Genomic DNA, 20,323 nt, shown 5'->3' on the forward strand with positions numbered 1-20,323 from the left:
AGCAGCAGGGCCCCGGTTCGGATCCCACATGAGGGCCAGTGACACTGCCTTCTACAGCTAAGATGGTGAACAACAGCTCGATCTGGAGCTGGGCTGCCGTGAGTCGCTGGCAACTGCGTAGGCTGCAGCCCCTGCTCCAGTGGGCTGCCATAAGCTACTGTGTGTGGCCGGCAGCCAGCGTGAGCAGCTGGCAGCTGGTGTGAGCTGCCAAGAGCCACCATGAGCAGCTGTCCAGAGGCTGGAGAGCGATCTGCCTCACCCGGGAAGAGCGCAATGATAATACCAACATGGGCCAGTGAAGCAACGTAGACTGAAGAACAAAAGGACAGCAACTTGTCTGTTCCTCTTCCCCCGATTCCCCAACACTATTCCCCTCCCCCAATTCCCCAATAAAATCTTTAAAAAAAAAAAAAAGATGACAAACCTAAAAATAAAGTTACTTCTCACCAAACACAATATTAAATTCTACCTGGATTAAAGTGTAAATATAAAAATAAATCTAAAATGGAATATTATTGAGCTTTAAAAAGGAAGAAAATTCTGACATATGCTACAACATGAATGAAACTTGAAGACAACATGCTAGGTGAAAATAAACCTGTCGTAAAAGACAAATACTCTATGATTCCACTTATATGAGGCACCTAGAGTGGTCAGATTTATAGAGACAAAAAGCAGAATGGTGAGTGCCAGGGGCTGAGGTGAGGGGGTAGTGGGAGTTACTGTTCAATGGGTACAGAGTTTCAGTTTTGCAAGAGAAAAGAGTTCTGGAGATTGATGATGGTGCTGGTTGCACAACACTGTGAATGTATTTACTGCCACTGAACTGTACACTTAAAAAGGGTTAAAATACTAAACTTTATGTTATGTATATTGCACCACAATTAAAATAAGTAAATAAAAAATTTTAAATCTATAAACAAAAATATAAATATACAAAAATAGAGAATATAAGAAAGTATCCTTATATTCTTGGTTATGAAAGTGGACTTCCTAAACAAAATATTAAACCATAAAGGAAAAAATGGTTAGATTTTGTTATAAAAAATGAACTCCTGTATAACAAAATAAGACCTAAACGAATTTCAAGGAAATACAACATACTGAGAAAATATTTGCAACAAACAGGGCATCAAAGGACTGATAATTACACTATAACAAAGCTCCTGCAGATCGATAAGAAAAACTCAAATTACCCAACTGAAAGTGAACAATTCTGAAAAGTAATAAAAATGGCCAATAAATGTATGAAATGATGCTCAAGTTGACTAGTTATCTAGGACATTTAAATTACTGCAAATGAAATAACATTCTTTACTTCTCATATTGGCAAAAATTAAAAAGACTAGCATCTTCCGGTGTTGGTGAAAATGGAGGGGGGTGGAGGCAAGTGCTCAATGACTGGTATATAGCATGTGTATGTATGTATACACTGTATGTATGTGTATACTGTATGTATATGCTGTATGAATGTATATAGTGTATGCATATACTGTATGTATGTATATAGTGTATGTACATATACACTGTATGTATGTATGTATACACTGCTTTTGTAATTTTAGAAACAATAAAAAAAAGAAGGTAAAGGCATTGAAAGCTCTCCCAACCAGAAGACACCATGGCTGATATTTCGATGACTATCATTTTAGATCTCTGTGTGCATGAATGCACAGGTGCACAATTGTGCACACACATGCACACACACACCTTTACATTATTGACACCATAATATCCAATGGGCATCCTTTCATGTTTATAAAATTCATATCATTTTAAAGGCTCTTTAGTGTTCCATTGTATGGACCATAATTGACATAAAAAAATCTTCACTTGGTGGACATTTATTTAGATGATTTCTAATTATTCTTTATTATAAAAAAGGCTGATTTGAATATCTTTGGCCTCTGCCCAATAATTTCTTTAGGACAAACTCTGAGAAGTGGAATTGCTGTGTCTGCGCATTTCTAAGTATGTGACATACTTTGCTAAACTGTTCAGAAAGCTTGTGCCAATTTACACTTCCACCAATGTCCAAGAGACCTCACATTTCTCTGAAGTCTCACCAACTCTAGCATTGTCATTATTTTTCACCTTGGTTCATTTGGTAATTTAAAAATCCTACCATATTTGCATTATTTTGATTCCTAGTGAGGTTGAACATCTTTTCCTTTGCCAGATCCCCTCTCTACACAATTGCGTGAGTACTTTGCATTATCAATGCTTAACCTGATTTAATGCCTTTATTTGAGACCAGTTAACCAGATGCCTGGCGGTGGGGTTTGGGAGCTTGAATGGATACAGGATGGGGAGGTTTGACTGGAGGGGACCTGAGAGGTGAAGACCTAAAATATGGTGTCTGGACCAGAGACCACACAGACACTTGCCTTGGAGACTCACCAAAGTGTCTCTGACTTTTTTAATGGAGAAATTCATTTGGGGAAACATCCTGTAAATTATGATAGATCTGAGTCTGTATGATACCAATACAAAGTTTTTCTAAGAGGTTTCAGAAAGTTTTCAGAGGTTTACAAGGAAGAGATCAAAACCAAGTCCAGATGTTTTGGTCAAGAGCATGCTCACCTTCTCCCTGAGTCTTTCTTCTATGCAAGCAATCACATTGCATTTTTTTCCTCCTCAAAAACACACAAATTATATTATTCCCTTGCCAGTGAAGACCCTTTTGCTACTCCACAGCCTTAACCCATTCACCCAAAGGTGATGTGTCCCAGTGAAGGGGCTACTTGAGCTGATTTCTCTCCACATTGTCTCATAAACATCCTGGGGACATTCTCGGGCAGCTCTTTCCCATGACATCCCATTCTTCAGCTTTCTGTCTCTACAAATGTACCTCCACCTGGAAGGATGGGATGAGAGCACACCTCCTCTGTGAAACATCCTGTATTAACTCCAGATAGCAAGGACTGCGCGTCCTCCCCTCCTCCCAGGACTTCAACTATTTGTACTGTGTTAGGCCCCCACAAAACATTAGCTCTGTACACAAACCCACCTGAGCACAGTCTGCAGAACAGCAAAGTTACTTGTTCCCAGGTTCATGGTAATACCAGAACTAGACTCCTGCTACCGGCATCCCTTGAGAACTTGATTTCCAAAACTTCTGGGATACTTGACAACTTCACTAGAGACACACACCTCTCCAGGCCTCCTTGCAACTATTTTGGGAATCCAGATGTTTTAACAGCAAGCCTGCAACCTGGAACTTAATTTTGTGTTTTTAACAGCTACAGCTAGAAACTAGCTCATTTTCACTTTGAGTGGAACATGGAAACATAGGGGACCCAAGACCGGCAGCAGTGGTTTTCAGCTTTGGCTCCTTATTAGAACTGCCCAGGGAGATTAAAAAAGTACTGAGGCCTGAAACAAAAAATTAAAATAAATAAATAAATAATAAAAACTACTGATGCCTGGATAAATAAATAAATAAATAAATAATAAAAATTACTGGTCGCCCCATCGGGAAGTGGCCTGGCCATGGAAGCTCCCAGGTTATCTGACTGTGCCTTGAGTGTCAAGGAGTATTTGTTCTGTAATATTGGGCCATCGGGAAAGTCATGATGCATTTTTGCATTGAAAAACATAGAAAAATACATCATGATTTTCCCAACGACCCAATAATATAGAACTGTGTCACTAGGGATAGTTGGACCTGTCTGGAATACCAATGCAGGCAAGTGCTCTGTGCACATGGGTCCCATTCTCCTTCTATAAGAGGGGACACAGCCTCTTTCCCTTAGAATGGCTCTGAGAACACCCGCTGAAAGAGTGAAACCAGATCTCCACAGCCTCCTTCTTAGCATGGCCATGCTACACTTTCGTTTCTCTGATTTTATAACTGGGGTGCGTACTCTACACCAGTGCGTGTCAGACTTTAATGTGCATACAAATCACCTGGACATCTTGTTAAAATGCAGATTCTGACTCAGCAGGTCTGGGATGGGGTCCAAGATTCTGCACTGTTAACAAGCTCCCAGGCTTGTGGACACTGGTGGTCACCTTAAAGGATCATGGGTCTATACAGTAGAACCTCCTCTTTCTTCTGTTTTCCAGATCTGATGCTTTCTTTCTCCATCACTCAGCAAGAGTGCCACTTCCTCTACAAGATTCTCTCAGTTATGCTGCTTATCTCTCCTATAACAAACGCCAAGACAGGCTTCTCAGTTTTAAGCATGCATCCATATATCTAGAAGGCTTGTGAAAATGCAGGTTACTGGGCCCCACCCCAGAGTTTCTGATTTCATAGGTCTGGGATGGAGACGCAGGGAGTCTCCAGAATTTGGACATTCCTAACAAGCTCCCAGGTGATGCTGAGGCTACTAATCCAGGGACCACACTTTGAGAACCACTATCCTGGGATATGATTCTTAAACTTGGTTGCACATAAAAATACCTAAAATGCTTTTCAAATCTGTAAGTCTAGGTGATATCGTAGACCAACTTACATCAGAATATCTGGGTGGGACCCAGGCAACTCTGCTACGGACTGTTCTAGGTAAAATTCCTGACTTCTGGGGCTCAGAGGCTAAAATAACAATTAACTGTAGTCAATTGTGTTTCCCGGTTGTTTGGTATATATAGATGGTCCCCAACTTATGATGGTTCGACCTAACAATTTTTTTACTTTATGATGCTGTGAAAGTGACCGGCACTCAGTAGAAACCATACTTTTTTGAGCTTTGATCTTTATCCAGGCTAGTGATATGCGGTACAAAACTCTCATGATGCTGGGCAGCTGCCAAGAGCCACAGCTTCTAGTGAGCCACACGATTAGTCACCAGGGTAAACAACTGATACTCTACCGTGTACTGTGTTGCTAGCATTTCCGGGATATTGTGTTTGCATCCATTGTGTCTACAAAATGTCAATCTGTGTCTGCTGCTTCTGGTGAGAAGAAGAGGAAGGCAATTACTCTTGAGATGAAATTCAAGATAACTGCCTAACTAATGGAAGGCTAATATACCGTATTTCCCCATGTATAAGACGCATCTTAATTTTGGGGCCCGAAATTTGAAAAAAAAACGTATTACATAAAGTTATTGAACTCAAGTTTTATTCATCATAAAATTCATACAACTCCTCATCACTGTCAAAACTCCCAACCATTAGCTTGTCCTCATCTATGTCTGATGACGAATCACTGTCTTCATATATTGCCTCTCATGGCCTTCTTCTGCCATGGCGTTTTCAGTAGGGTTTCTTCTTCCTATAGCCAGTCTCGGATTGTTTTCTCAGTTGGAGGAGGACCAAATTTACGTCCAGCAGCACGGTTTCCATTCACTTTTGCAAACTGGATCACTTTTAACTCGAATTCAGCACTGTACGAAAATCTTTTCTGAGCCATTTCTGGGCAGAACGTGGTAAAACGTAACCTACCATAATATACTGGTAACCAGTGCGAAACAATGAGCACAAAGACAACAAGTGCGAAAAAGTGGGAAATGCAAGTAAAAAAACTACAACCAATGTATAAGACGCATCCAGTTTTTAGAGCCCAAATTTTTCGGAAAAGGGTGCGTCTTATACATGGGGAAATACGGTAAGTGTTCTGAGCACTTTGAAGGTAGGCTAAGCTAAGATATGATGTTCAGTAGGCTAAGTGTAATAAATGTATTTTCAACTTATGATATTTTCAACTTACGAGGAGGAATGGGCTCTTTAAAAAGCCTATGACCAAACCCAGGTTTCATTCAACTCTTAGAAGCCTAATAAAATGGTTAATGTGTAATCCCAAGCAACTTATTGCAAAGTGGCCTTTATGCCATGGCTGGCTTCAAAAAGGGGGAATTAGAGTTGGTGAAGCAGGTCAAGTGGAAAGAAAAATCTCAGGGCTGGAAAAGGACTCTCAGGGATATTGTCTGAGCCAGGGGCGGGCACTGGGCACTCCACTCCTTTAGCTGGGAAGGAACTAAACAGAACCTTGAAGAGTCACGTGTCACAGAAAGCAGTTCTCTGTCATGCAAAGAGGGTCCAGAACTGAGGCCTTTTCGGTGACTAGTAACTCGTTCACATATATGATTGGAGGAAGTTGCTGTTCAGTTAATACCAAGAGTGGTAGAAAGTGTGTAGGGTAAGCTACCCGGTACAGCCAAGGCTTTCCAATGCTCAAACCACGGGATGTGAGAAGAAAAGGGAGGCTCTGTTTAAAGGAGGATCTGGAAAGGACTGAAAACTGAGAGGCCTGAATTCTAGTTCCATCCTCAGATGGAGACTTCAATTATAAGCCCCACTGACCCTACACTGGCTGGCATATGGATTAGTGGCTCTCAACCATAGCTGATTTAGGATCATTTGGGAGCTTTTAGCAAATTCTAACATCCAGGCTGAACCCCAGACTAATGATACCAGAATCTCAGGGGCCTGAGAATCAGACATCAGGGCTTTTTCAAAGGAAGACACAGGTCTTTGAGGAGACAAAACAGGAGCTGTCTTTTCCAGCTTGAAGAGACAGCTCCTTCCTCTGACTATCATTGCACTTTCTGTCCTTTATCACATAGCACAATAATACCAACAATGGCTACAGCTTACTGAGCATTTTCTATGTGCCAGGCACTATGCTAGGACTTTACATGAATTATCTCATTTAATCCTCAAATTGATCCCACAAGGTAGGTCTGTGACTATTCTCATTGTACAGGTGAGGAAACCAAGCTCTTACAGGATAAGGAACCTGCCCAAGGTCATGTAGCTTATAAGAGACAGGGTTGGAGGGCAAGCCTTCTGACTCTGGAGCTGTATTTTTGTCCCTTCACACATAGTGCCCTGGGGTTTAGTTACCTGTGTTTATGAGCACACGCCTGCCTTTTACACTAGATCAGGGGGTCAAAAAACCATGTCCTATGGGCTAAACTGTCATAGCCTGTCATAGCTAGCTAAGAATGGTTTATATTTTTTTAAAGGAGCTTTTTTAAAAGGAGAGGAAAAAGAGCAAGAAGAGATCATATATGAGCAAAAAGCTTAAAAATATTTACTAACTGCCCTCAGAAGAAGTTTGTTGATACCTGTGGTAGGTCACAAGCACTTAGAGAACAGGTTTGTGTCGTATTCTTTTAAATTCTCCCAGAGGACCTAAGACACAATATCCCCTGAAATGTTTTTTAGAATGAAAAAAAAAAAAGGTGTGGATAAGACATTTTCCAAAGTTCTCCTAGATCCACAGGTTAGAGTTTCTACTTTTCCACTGCACTGGGGACTGATGTAGGGCTGAAATGACAATAGTGAATGTCCACGTACAGCTAGGGCATGATCTCTGAGGTGCTTGTCCAAGAAGGGAATGGGTTTGCAAAACTCGTCAGCTCTACTCTCATGGATGATTTAAGAATTTCAAAGGTTCTAGTTGGGATAAGAACTGCAACTGCGGCCAAAGAATAGATTACATACAGTGCATATCTTCATTACTACATATACAAAGAAGACATGCTAGGGTGTCCGCTCTGCTGCCCTCATGAGGCTGTGCTCCCCAGGCCATGGCCAGCCTTCCCCATCCCTCCCTGTAACTCTGACCTGGGTCAGAGTGATGGAACGACCAAAGTGGGGCAAATCAGATTCTCTTTGAAGAATTAGGAATTGGAATTGAAGAGCAGCAGGCACTCTGGGAGGGTCCCTTGAGTAGAGCAGATGTAAACATGGCGGCTGAGAAATGGCCAAGGCCAGAAGACAAACTGAAGAAGCCATCTGCAGAAGAGTAAAGAAGATGCCCAGAGAGAGGTAGAGATCAGAAACAGAAAAAGAGGGCAGCCTGGTTTCCCAGGTCTAGTCTTTGAAAGTCCCTGGGGGAAAAACTGCCCTAGCACAGCCCCCAGTCTGTGTTCACACAGGTCAAAGGTGAGCGCACTGGCTGGAACCAGGGCTTCCAAGTGCTGGGGGAAACTTGGCCACTTCTCTCTGGGACTTGACCCAGGTTCTGACTCATATAAAATCACTTTTTCGCACTTGCCCAGCATAAGCATCAGGTCAGTGTTTGACTAGTGGAGGGAGAGGAATTAGATATTGGATGTGAAAGTAGCTTGATAATGACAAGTAGATAAGCATCAAATCAAAGTCAAACAACCTTAAAACCTGAGGCTTCTAGTTGCTACAGGCACCAACCCTGCCATATAATGAAAAAAAGAAAAATGAAAGAAAAAACATTTCAAAGTTGTATATCCATCCAAAAATCCCAGTACATATGAATACTGGTAAATATACAGAAAAGCTCTAGAGGAGTAAATATGGAGGCACTGAAGAGGGGAAATTGGGGTTAGGATGGAGGAGTTGTTCAAGGGGCCTTTTAACCTGATCTATGTTTCAATTTGTCACTAAAAGAAAAATATTCAAAAAAACAAAGAACAAAAACCAAAAACCCTGAGGCTTACCTGCCTCAGCACTATTTGGCAACCCGCAACTCCTCCAGTCAACTCTCCCACTCTCCTCTCTCCTTAAACGAGAGGCCAGTCTGGAAATCACCAGCCCAGAACACTCACAGCTCCGCTAGGAGCCCCCAAACCTCACTGCAGTCACCCTGCCCTCTTTGGTCCTGTCACTGGGAAGAGATGTGGACCTTCTTGGCTGGAGGAGTCCCCAACCTGTGCCCAGGGCTCTGCACCCTCCACCTAGCAGCCTCTCTCTGCTTCTTGCATCTTTAAACTAGTCTCTTTCATCTGGCTCCTTCAATATGCTCAGATCTTTTTCATCCTTAAAAAAAAAAAGCCTCCCTTGACCTCACGTTCCCTTTGAGAGACTTCTCTAAGTCCTGCCTTCCACAGACAAGCATCTTGGAAGAATTGTCTGACTGAACCCACCTTTGTCCTTCTGACTCTCTTCTCCACCCTGTGTCTCCATCCCTCCGTGGAGACTGCTTGGGTCTCTCCATCCTGTGAGACTCTTCAGTTCTTCTCCGACTTGTGGGCCCCTCCCTCTATCATAAGGTCTCCCTGCCCTGGTTTCCAGGACACAGCACTCTTCTCGTTCCCCTTGCTCTACGGCTGCTCCTGCTCTGTTTCCACTGAGGGTTCCGCTTCCTCTGCCCATCCCTTATGCTAGTGTTCCCAGAGGCTCTGTGCTGGGTGCTCTCCTCACTTTGCAGGTCTCAGGTGCAGCCGTGTCCTTTCCTGTGGGTTTGATGTCCATCTAGAAGCTGAACTCCAGACTTCTATGTCTACATGGTGACCTGCTGGACATCTCCCCTTGGAGTGTCCACAAGCATAACATGTCCAAAATGAAACTCATCATCAACCTCCCCAAAAGAAAACAAAGCAAAACTCCCAACACAACAAAACTTTATGACTCCTCTTGTGCTTCCTAAATTGCTACCATGAGTTACCCACTTGCTGAAGCTGGAAACCTGGGCGTCTCCCTAACTATCCTTCTCCCCTCTGTCATGCCATCTGTCATGAAGTCCTGTCAGTTCTACCTGTTAAGACATGTCTCATATTCAGTACAAAGATCAGTGGTTGCCAGGGATTAGGGAGGAGAAGGGAATGATAGAGCACAGAGGATTTTTAGGGCAGTAAAACTATTCTGTATGATATTATAATGGTAGATACACGTCATTATACATTTGTCCAAACCCATACAAGGTATAACACCAAGAGTGAACCATAATGAACTATGGACTTTGGATGATTATGACGTGTCAATGTAGGTTCATCAATAGTAACAAATGTACCCCTCTGATGGGGATGTTGATAATGGGGGAGGCTGTGTGTGTGTAGGGGTGGGGGGCATATGGGAACTCTGTATCTTCTGCTCAATTTTGCTGTGAATCTAAAACTGCTCTAAAAAATAAAGTAGGGGCCAGCTGGGTGGCTCAGTTGGTTACAGCCCGAGCTCTGAGCAACAGGGTTGCCAGTTCGATTCCCACATAGGCCAGTGAGTTCACCCTCCACAACTAGATTGAAGACAACAACTTGAACTGAGTTGCCGCTGAGCCGCTGGTGGGCGGCCAGGTGGCTCAGTTGGTTGGAGCGCGTGCTCTTAACAACAAGGTTGCCGGTTTGACTCCCGCATGGGATGGTGGGCTGCGCCCCCTGCAACTAGATTGAAAATGGCAACTGGACTTGGAGCTGAGCTATGCTCTCCACAACTAAGATTGAAGGACAACAACTTGACTTGGAGCTGATGGGTCCTGGGAAAAACACTGTTCCCCAATAAAGTTTAAAAGAATAAAAAATAAAGTATATTTAAAATATATATATATATATATATATACACACACATATATATAGTTTTAATCTCTCTATATAGATATACATATATATGCTCAAAAAATATGTCTCAAATCCACCCCTCTCTCTATTCCCACTGCCAATCTTGGTTCAGGGTCTCATCATCTCTCACCTGGACCAGCCTCATACCTGGCCCAGTCTTGCCTCCTTCTATACATTCTCCACATTGAAACCAGAGTGATCTTTCTCCAACAGACAGCCCTGTCCCTCTCCTACCCCCAAACTCCTCACTGGCCCTCTGAAGCCCTCAGCATCGAGTTCAAACTCCACAGCGTGGCCAGCACAGGACCTTCCACTCTACAGTCCAGCCAGAGGGAATTTCCGCCTTTTCCTCTGTGTCTGTTTTCCCTGTTCCAGGGCCTCTTCCCTCTTCTGTCCCCTCTCCTGGCTAGCTCTGACCCATCCTCAGGTCTTAGTGTGAACACCTCTTCCTCCTGGACTTCTTCCTTGGCCCCTCTGGTCTGGTTAGGTGTCACTACACTGTACCTTCAGAGCATCCCCACCACCAAACGCCCAGTGATTCACTTCTGTGCCTCATGAGACTGAGAGCAGGAATGGCATCTGCTGTGTTTATTTTTGTATCTCCAGCACCTGGCCCAGGGCTTACAGATAGGAAACCCTTAGTAAATATTAGTTGAATGAATGAATGAGGTTTGTTGACTTCTGTGCTAAAAGGTCTCAGCTTCCTACTCTGCTTATATATAAGAGTGGTCAGCTCTGGTCCCTAAAGGGTGACCCCAGGCGAATGGTGAGACCAGAGGGCTGGGGGTGCGTTCTGCCCCAGACTAAAAGCGTAAGTGATGCGAGGAGGGCAACAAAGTTCAGGCTTTCCCCTCCATCACATGTGGAGCGAGAAAGCATCCTGACCTATGTACTGAGAACAGCTCAGGGCTTTTGAAAATGTCCGGATACGTTTTAACTTAACTAAGCTGACCCACTTCTGCCCCTCTTTCTGACCTTGCCTGATCATTGCAGGAATGTTCTCAGAGTGTATGTGTCTTGCAAGAACCTTCTGGCAAGTTCATGCTTTTGGTCTTTTCTGACTTGAGATCAGAGGCAGATTGGATTTGAAATTTCAGAGCTCTTGGAAGGCTCTAAGCTCTGGATATTTTCAAGTAATCCCGGAGGGCCCCCCACATTTGGGCAGGTTCCATCTCAAGTCATTCTCCTTCCCTCCCTGTCCTTGTCCCCAGGCTGACTTGGGTTTGAGAGAAGGCAAATTCTGGGCAAAATATTTGCTGGCAGTGAGGGAGTTGCCTGCCTCCACCCACCTGACCCAGCCCTCCCTTCGGGCAAGGTCAGTGTCAGCAGCCAGCTGCATTCCCCTCCGGGAAAGCTAAAGACACAGTTAATAAAAATCTATCTTATTAGCAGCCTGACCTACCAGCATTGATCACATTAGAAATGACGCCTACACACACAGTCCCCATTATGCACAGAGGGCTGAGGCTCTGAGTAGCTCAAAAAGTCCTTCAAATCCGTCTAAGGGTGACGCCTTCTCCAAGGGCCCAAAACATCCCCCAAACTAATAACTCCCAACAAAGCACTGCCGGGAAAATTCCTTGAGGATTTGAGATTTTCACTCTGTTAATCTCCTAACTCAATAAAGCAAACACTCCTGCAGCAAATATAATACTTTTATTAAAGGGGCCCCTCCCCCATTCTCTTTGATGTGAGTATAGTCCGGCAACCCTCCAGGGGTTTGAGTATTTGTGGAAGGGGTTGGTACCCCTCCCCACCATTTTCTTCTGTTACTCCAAGGAGGCCCAGAACCCACTAGGATTGGCTCATTCTTGGATTCTGGAAACTTCTGAGACCATTGACTAACCTCAGGAGATCCCACAGCCTGTCCGCTGAGGGAAATGCTTCCCATTCTTTGGTGGGGGTGACAGGCTCCAGACTGGCCTGGCCCCAAGCACCTCTACCGTTCCAGTTTGCCCGGAGTCCCCAGAACACCTGTCTAGGCCAAGGTGGATTTATTGGCCAATAGTCAAACCCTTCCTCTGACCTCTCTAGAGACTCACAGGTCATACCTCCAACAGCTAGCTGGAAACCAGATGGGGTTAGCTGGAGAGGTTAAAGGAGGCTGGGGTGGAGGAAGGAGACATGTGGTAAGAAGGCCCTAGCTTCTCTCCTCCCACTTCTTCTGGCCCCCAAGTTGTACCTCAAGCTACTCCTGTCTCACATCTGCCTGGAACTGGGTTCAACCATTTTACCTTTTTCTAGTCACCACTTTCCTCTCACTATCGGTTTGAGGTTCACTGAGGTTATACTGAGGCCCTTCCACGGTCTCCTCAGATGCTGTCCTCAGAAAGGTTGCCTTGTGGGAAAACCCATCAGCTTGCAGATGGTAACAGCCAGGCCCCTTTATATTTCAGGAGGAGCCTCCTTCTAGAAACGTCATCATCTACAGTTTATCAGTTTCGTTGCAGGGTCTGTCGCAGGAAAGGCTCTCTGGATCCATGCTCAGAGAGACTAGAAAGTGGGTATTTTATCTATGGGGACAGACAATCAGGTCTCTGAGGGCCCTGAGGCCTTCTCAGCAAGGGCTCTGTGGGTGAATGTGACAGACCCTCATGGAGGGTCTGGTTCTGGCAATTATTGTCAGGGGTTCTAGAAGCAGACCTTGCCCATGGTGGGGAGAAAGCACCCTTTCCCTATTGGGCCTCTGGGAAGGCCCCTCTCAACTTTCTTTCTCTCTATTTGAACCCTTGGACCAAAAAAATGCACTTGCCCAGGGAGGCACTAGCCCCTCAGAGGCATTAATCCACAATAGCCCAGACTGGGCCCTGGTCATTTGAAATGTCCTCCCTTCTCTTGTCAGCTCTGGATAGAAGTCCTAGGCTCTGTGGCTGTTCCCATGTATCTCCTACCCCAGTGGAATTGCCTCCAGACATATGTCCTCCCATGGAAACGGAAAAAAAAAAAGAGTCCCTGGAAGTTGGAGGAAGGGGAGAGAGGTGGCTGAGAAAATGGGGGAAGCATGACAAAGCCCTCAAGTTGGGGAGTCAGACAGGCTTAGGCTAGAATCCAGACTTGGCTACCGGCATGCTCTGATCCTTGCCAGCTATTTGGCCCCCCAAACCTCAGTATCCTCATCTGTAAAATGGGGATGATAATAATCGTTCCCATCTTCTCAGGGTCACTGTGCAGCTTGAATGAGATGAGCCTGAGACTTGTTTAGCACATAGCAAGGGCTCGCTGAATGGGCTGATGAGAAGAGGCTCAGTGGCTTTCAGACAGGGACTGAGCCCAGCCATGAGACTAGGAATTCATTCCTTCTCTGAGGACTGCACAGATTCGCTAGTTCACCCAATGGTCTTTCTTCCAGGAGAGATTGCGGGCGGGGTGGGGGTGGGGGGCGGGATACTTGGGGATGTTGAAACCTGCCCCTCTTCATTCTGCAGAGCAACTACCCAGGTGAGTGAGGTTGGTGGGGGAGGGGAAAACCCAGGCCATGGTTGGGGGCAGTTGCCAGTCTGTGGGCGTCATGGCGACCCCCTGACAAAGTCAGTCCTGGGCACAGCTGGTCCCCGCACTCTCAACTGGGGCAATAACAGCCCCAATGGGGTGAAAATTGGTTCTTGGGGGAGCAAAAAAGCTTTAGATATTACAATGGTTTGTGGCACTTCAAAGCTCAGTCCTACTTAACAAGGTCTTATTTCTCAGAAATATTTCATTTCTCTCATTAGAAATAAATTCTAATTTAATAAAGTTAGCTTAAACTAAAATTTTCTCAGGGTAGTGGATGCTCATACAAAAAAGGCTGAGAAACATTAGTATGATCTGTCTTGCAGAGTCTCTCAACTTCCTTCCCAGGGTTCTTTCTCTTCCTCTCACCAGCCCCTTCTACCAGGTCCTTCCTCCTCCTCCTTGGGCTCTTGGTAGCATTTAGCACTGCTGACCAGTCCAGTTCAGTTCAGAGGTCACTCTGTCCCAGGCACTGGGGTATCACCAGCACTACTTCTTACCCTGATCCTCTCTTGGCTCCCACGACTTCAACCCCAGTTCCCCTCCAGCCTTCTCTCTCATCTACCTTCTACTGCCCCATAGACACAACTTGCTCCACCCCACGCCCACCTGCTCATCTTGTTCCAAACTCCACCAAGGCCCTCTTCTTCAGGGGCGCACTGGACTGTACCCCAGCTGGCTTGGTGCTTCCCTTTCTAATACAGCATTTACTTTAAACCATTTGACATGAAAGAATGTAGGCCTTGTATTAGTCTCTCATAGCCTCATGGGTGTCTGTTCTATCTTCCAATTTGGATTTTAATTTCCTTGAGGGTAAAGACAAAGTCCTAAGTTTGTATTTGCTCCTTGGTAACCCAGTTCTGGATACCAAGGAAGGCAGATGGGAAGCTCTTTGGGGTCCAGAAAGTTCCCTGGCAGAACTCAGAAGGTAAGGTGTCGTTGGTTAGTGGTCTTCCCACCAGGAGGGCCAGCTCAGCTTGGGTCCTGAGCAGATCACAGTGGGAAGACCTCTCTACCTCCCACCTGGGATTCTGCTCACCTGGCCGACTCCTTCCATTCCATCTGGTCTCCGTCGTGCTGTAGAGTGTCCATCTCTGTGAAGAGGGTGGGGTTGGGAGCCTCATCTTCCTCCCCCAGGATGTCCTGGAGCTGCTCAGCAGCTGGAGACCCTGCAAAAGGATGATAGTATGGTACGCTGAGTGCCCTGTCAGGGGTAGAGGGCTGCAAGGCCAATTGAAATGGAACCAACTGCAAGAAAAAAGTATTTCCTAATTCAGTAAAACTAAATCCAGCTTCTTGGAAAAACTGGATTCAAGTCTCTGTGCGTTGGATGTGGGTGAGCTATTCTTTGAGATAACAGAGATGAAAGAATTTAGTCTGCATTCAAACTCAAAGCTGACAATGAAGAAGGATGGAAAATAGCCAACACCAGGGCAGCAGCAAGGATGGGAAATAAAATAGAAAAGAAAATAGAAAAGTGAAGTGAGAAAAACTCTGACCCAACTTCAGCATAACAAACCCAGAGGAATCCCTTTCCCATTGGGCCCCAAACCAGTCAATTTCCAACATTGGCCTTGAAGGGACAGTCAACCGTGTGAAAGGGCATACTCTCAGCAGTGTGACACGTGGGCCCGCCTTCTTTATAGGCATGATGACAGCCTGTTCCTGAGCTCCTAGTCTGCTTTCCAACTGCCCACTGGACATTGCCTCGTGGGTGTGTCTCAGGTATCTCAAAAGTTAGCATTCCAACACTGAACATGTACTCTCCCCCCTCAACACGCTTCTCCTGTTTCTTTCTCCCTTCCTTCCTTCCTTTTTTCCTTCCTTCTTCCTTTCTCACAATATTTAATGAATGTCTGCCATGTGCAAGGTGCTAGAAAACAAAGCTATGAAGAAGACCCATATGTCCTTGCTCTCTTAAACATCTGTTCTAGTGGCAGAGACAGACAGTAAACAAGCAAACAAATCCATCAACAATTATTTCAGGTACTGATAAGTGTTCTCAAAAAAATAAAATAAAATAACCAGGGAGCTAAATTAGATAACATNCCGTGTTTCTAAACCTGCTTCTAATGGCCTCTCCAGAGGTTTTCAGAGCCAGAAAATGCACTCTTTTCAGGGTAGGAAGCATGGTTCTTACTGATTCTCACCATAGCTTGATGACTATATTCCTCATATATGTTCTGCTTGAGTTGAAATTGATTGGCTGCTAAGTAGTGACTTCCTAAAAGTATATTCACATTGGGGAGAGGGGTGGTAAGGAGAGAGGGAAAATAAGCAAACCAACTTCTATGACACATTTTTCCTTGCCTACCTATCCCTTTCATTATAAGGCAATTTGGCTGCTTGCAAGGATGTAATTCTCAGCCTGTGTTGAATATGGTGACTGACTAATGATGTCTTACAAAGGACAGCAGTATGGTGGGAAGGGCATGCACAGGCTTTGGAATCAACAGATCTGTTTTCAAATCATGTTTCACTAATTACAGCTGCATCACACTATATCTCTTTGAACCTTAATTTCCCAATCTGAAGATGGGGATAGTAATAGCTCCCTTTTATTAATACTATACATTTAATTAACAAAATTATAATGAACTACCATTTCACAGGCACAAAGCTCCTTCACATACATTGTCTTTCTGGATCCTGGCTCTTATTCTGTTGAGGCAGGAACTGAAGTCTCCTTCAATCCTTGACAGGGGTCTCCTGTGTCCTTGACAGGGGTCTCCTATCAATCCTTCATCTGCACAGCCTGCCTTAGGCTTAGGCCCTGCCACATCTAGCCACCCCTGCCCACCCAGGTCCCCCCACATTATGCACAATCCTCTTCCTGTATAGTGGGAGTCCTTACTTGGGCTATGTGNAAAAAAAAAAAAAGACATAACTGTCCACCCAGCTGCACAGGCTAGACAATCTGGAGTCATCCTCATCTCAACTCCACCCTCATATTGAAAGCTTTCCAGAATACATTCCCTCCTCACCGATCCCATTGTCCCTGTCCTGGTGCAATCTCTCACTGTCTCCTGGGCTTCACCAAGTCTTCCCTTCCTCCAAATCTCTTCCATCCCCTCAGTTTATCATCCACTTTGGCCCTCGTTTATTTCTTCATGGACTCCCAATGGTCAATAATTTCAACTCCTCTTTCATCACAGCTTCCACTCATACTCCTTGACTTTCCCAATAAAACCAGCCAGCCAGTGCCCAAACAAGAATTCACTGGCCCAGTCTTCACCTCTGCAGGTGTGTCTTGGGGGTACAGGGAGTGACAGTGGGGTACGGTGATACAGTGGAGGTGGGGTGTTTTCAATCTAGCTAGCTATAGGTATGAATCTCAAAATTGCCACTTACACATGAGTGAAGCCTGAGTGAACAGGGTTATTGGGAGGAATAAACCAGATAAGGAGAATAAGACATGTGACACAGGACCTGGAATATAACAGGTGCTAATCTCCTTCACCACCAGCCCTGCTGAAGAAAACCACTCAGCTGTGCAAATAGAGTGTTTCCACTCTAGTAGGTTTCAGAAGTGTAGCCACCTTCCACTCATCCTTGTCTGCACCCTTTCCCATGTCTCTCAGTGCCATTCCTAACCTTTGCTGCTCTCTTCAAGCCTCTTGAACCATCTCCTACCCCACTTCACCAAGAAAATACAGGCCTCCAGGCATGAAATCCATCCACTTCCTTCCTTCTAGTCCTTCTATTCCTTACTACTGTTGCATTCCATCTTTGAACAAAGGAATCCTACCTCCAGCTTCATCTCTGACCCCATCCATTCCCTTCTGCTGGATCCTTATTTCATCAACTAGCCTTTCCTTACCTAGGTCTTCATCTTCTCTTTCTCTGACCTCTTTCTCTGGTCTATGAACAGCTCTTCCTACCCTAAAACACTCTCCCCTGATCCTGCCTGCCTTCCAAACGCTCCTGCTCTCCTTTTTCCTTCCTTTCCCCTCAACTTCTTGAAGGAGTGGTCTACACTTGCTGTCTCCACTTCCTCCTTACCCAGTCACTCTCCGACCTGCTGCACCAAGTTCAGTCCCCCCACACAAAGGATGTTGACTAAGGCAGGGATTTCAAACTGGCAGCTTGAAGATGTGTTTCATTCAGCCCTCATAGAGTATAAACATTTTTGAAATTGTTGCTAGCATAAAGAATTGTGAGGTCTCACATAAAAATCCAAATTTCTGACTTTTCTTGAAAATTTAGATGCTCTGATGATCGTGCCAACAGTCCTGCTTGGCAACCATCAATTAGAGCTGAGTGATGGCTGCCTTCTTTACTTGGGCATATGCATTTTAGTTTACCACAGCCCCCACTATGCCCTGCTAATCTCATTTACACTATGCACTTTTTCTTTTTTTTAAGATTTTATTGGGGAATCGGGAAAGGGGAACGGAAAAGTTGCTGTCCTTTTGTTCTTCGGTCTAGTTGTGGAGGACGTCGCTTCACTGGCCCATGTTGGTGTTATCAATGCGCTCTTTCCGGGTGAGGCAGTTGCTCGCTGGCCATTGGACAGCCTCTCACAGCGGCTCATGAAAGCTCACACCCGCTGCTGGCCAGCCCCACTGCAGCCTACGCCGTCGCCGGCAACTCATGGCAGCCCAGCTCCAGGTTGAGCTGTTGTTCACCAACTTAGCTGTAGAGGGTGCAGCGTCACTGGTCCTCATGTGGGATCCAAACCGGGGTCCTGCTGCTCAGAGCCAACTCCTAACCAACACGCCACTCAGCCAGCCCTACACTATGCACTTTAGTTTACAGCCCTATGCTCAGATCTCTTGTTATCTTATTCTCAAAGCAGTAAGTTAATAGAATCAACCAAACCAACAATATTGTAAAGCTGCCATCTGGTTATCTTTTTGGGTCATCTGTGTTGCTGTCTGCTCCCTCTGAACTGAAATGCTGTTCTTGGCTCTCATAACACAACGCTTTCTGGGTATTTTTTCCTATCTCTTTGAAGACTCCTTCTCAATATCCTTGTCTGGCCCTCCTGCCATGTCAGTTAAATCTTAATCTTCCCCAGGTCACCCATTTCTCCAGGTCCTTCCTGTATTGAGCATTTCAAGCTGCCAGCAGGTCTGCTCGACCTGGGAGTTCTGCAGCCTTCTTGAATCAACCTCAGCATATTCAAAACAGATCTGCAACCCTTCTTCCAGCCCCCCAACCCTGCCCTCCTCTGTTTTGATTAATAGCACCCCTAGCTACCGAGCCACCTAGACAAGAAATGTTGGACTCACTCCCAACTAAACTAAAGAACAAAACTACAACAACTTGTCTGTTCCCCTTCCCCCAATTCCCCAGCACTGTTCCCATCCCCCCAATTCCCCAGTAAAAATCCTTAAAAAAAAAAAAAAAAAAAGTTGGACTCACTCCAGAAGCCTCCTCCTTCACCATCCATGTCCACTCAGACACTGACTTCTTTCCTTTGCTTCTTAAATATATTTTTTAGCTCTCTTCTTTTTTCTCCGTCTATTGCCACCATCTTGGTTCTGTTTCTCATTATCTCCTGTTCCTATCACTGCAGTAGCCACCGATTGCTCCCACTGCCTCTGGTTGCCCTTTCCATCCTCACTCCCTAGGTTTCAGCAGAGTTTGCTTTTATAACATTTCAAACATGTTCACGTGGCAGACTCTTGGGAGTCAGTTTTCTTTGGGCAGCACCATAAATATTGTGCATATGAGTTAAAAATAAGTTTACTAGCAGAAAATACTATTCATTTATCTGTATATAGCTCAGTGGGCCTCATTTATTTAAATGGAGTTTATTTCGGAATTTTTCTATTACTTTAAACTTACATCTTTTTTCGTTGGCTTATTAATTGCTGACACTTGCTAGCAGATATCAGAGATTTAAGGAAATTTTGTAGAAGAAAAGCTAACAGTTGAACAAATAACCTTACTTTTTCTTTAAATTGGGAAAAGACTGACTGTTTGATCCTGAGAGGACACACTAATTCTCTGTGTGATCAGAGTTCAAGAACTACTTTTCTAAAATGTAGATTTGATCATGTTACTCTCCAGGTGAAAAACCTTCAATGGTTCTCGATTACCTGAACCCTGAGGTCTATGACATGACTCAAAACATCTCTTCTGACCTGGCCCTAACTTGCCTTTCTAGGTTCTATAACATCCCTCAAGCAGATGCCCTGGACCCCAGGCACCCTTGACCCCAACATTCATTGACACCAAACACCCCAGGTCCCAACCATCCTTGAATCCAGACACCTGGATCCCAGATGCCCTAGACCCCAACCACACTTGATTCCAGATACCCCGGGCCTCAGCCATCCTTGACCCCAGACACCTAGGATGTTAGCCACCCTTGGCCCCAGATACCCTAGACCCCAGCCATCCTTGACCCCACATGCCCTGCACCCCAGCCACATCAGACCACACATTGCTCTCTGAAGCAGAGGGCCCATCACTCCTTTGACATTGTGCCTACCATTCCCTAAGTTTGGGATCCCCCCTACCCTCCCAACCTTCAAGACCAGATAAGAAGGCAAATAAATAGAACAGTCATGGAGAAGTAAGACAGGGCAGAGAGCAGAATCCCTGAACCAGCCTTGTCTGGGGCATTACCTGCTCCCTGGAATAGCTGAGTGCTGGGGTCTCCGGCTCTCGGCACTGCTTCT

General features: G+C 45.0%; 1 protein-coding gene across 1 annotated transcript in view; it reads right to left on the reverse strand.

Annotated features, from left to right (window-relative positions):
- The window catches only part of SLC4A5 (solute carrier family 4 member 5), a 72,733-nt gene extending 53,472 nt beyond the window's left edge, over positions 1-19,261 (reverse strand). Inside the window, 2 exon segments of the mRNA XM_019623617.1 lie at positions 14,731-14,860; positions 19,059-19,261. Of these exon segments, the coding sequence (XP_019479162.1) occupies positions 14,731-14,860; positions 19,059-19,086 (158 nt within the window). The 5' untranslated portion in view covers positions 19,087-19,261.
- Positions 19,262-20,323: the final 1,062 nt, after the last annotated feature.

The sequence above is a fragment of the Hipposideros armiger genome, unplaced genomic scaffold, assembly GCF_001890085.2.
Source record: "Hipposideros armiger isolate ML-2016 unplaced genomic scaffold, ASM189008v1 scaffold_553, whole genome shotgun sequence".
Classification (NCBI taxonomy): Eukaryota; Metazoa; Chordata; class Mammalia; order Chiroptera; family Hipposideridae; genus Hipposideros; species Hipposideros armiger.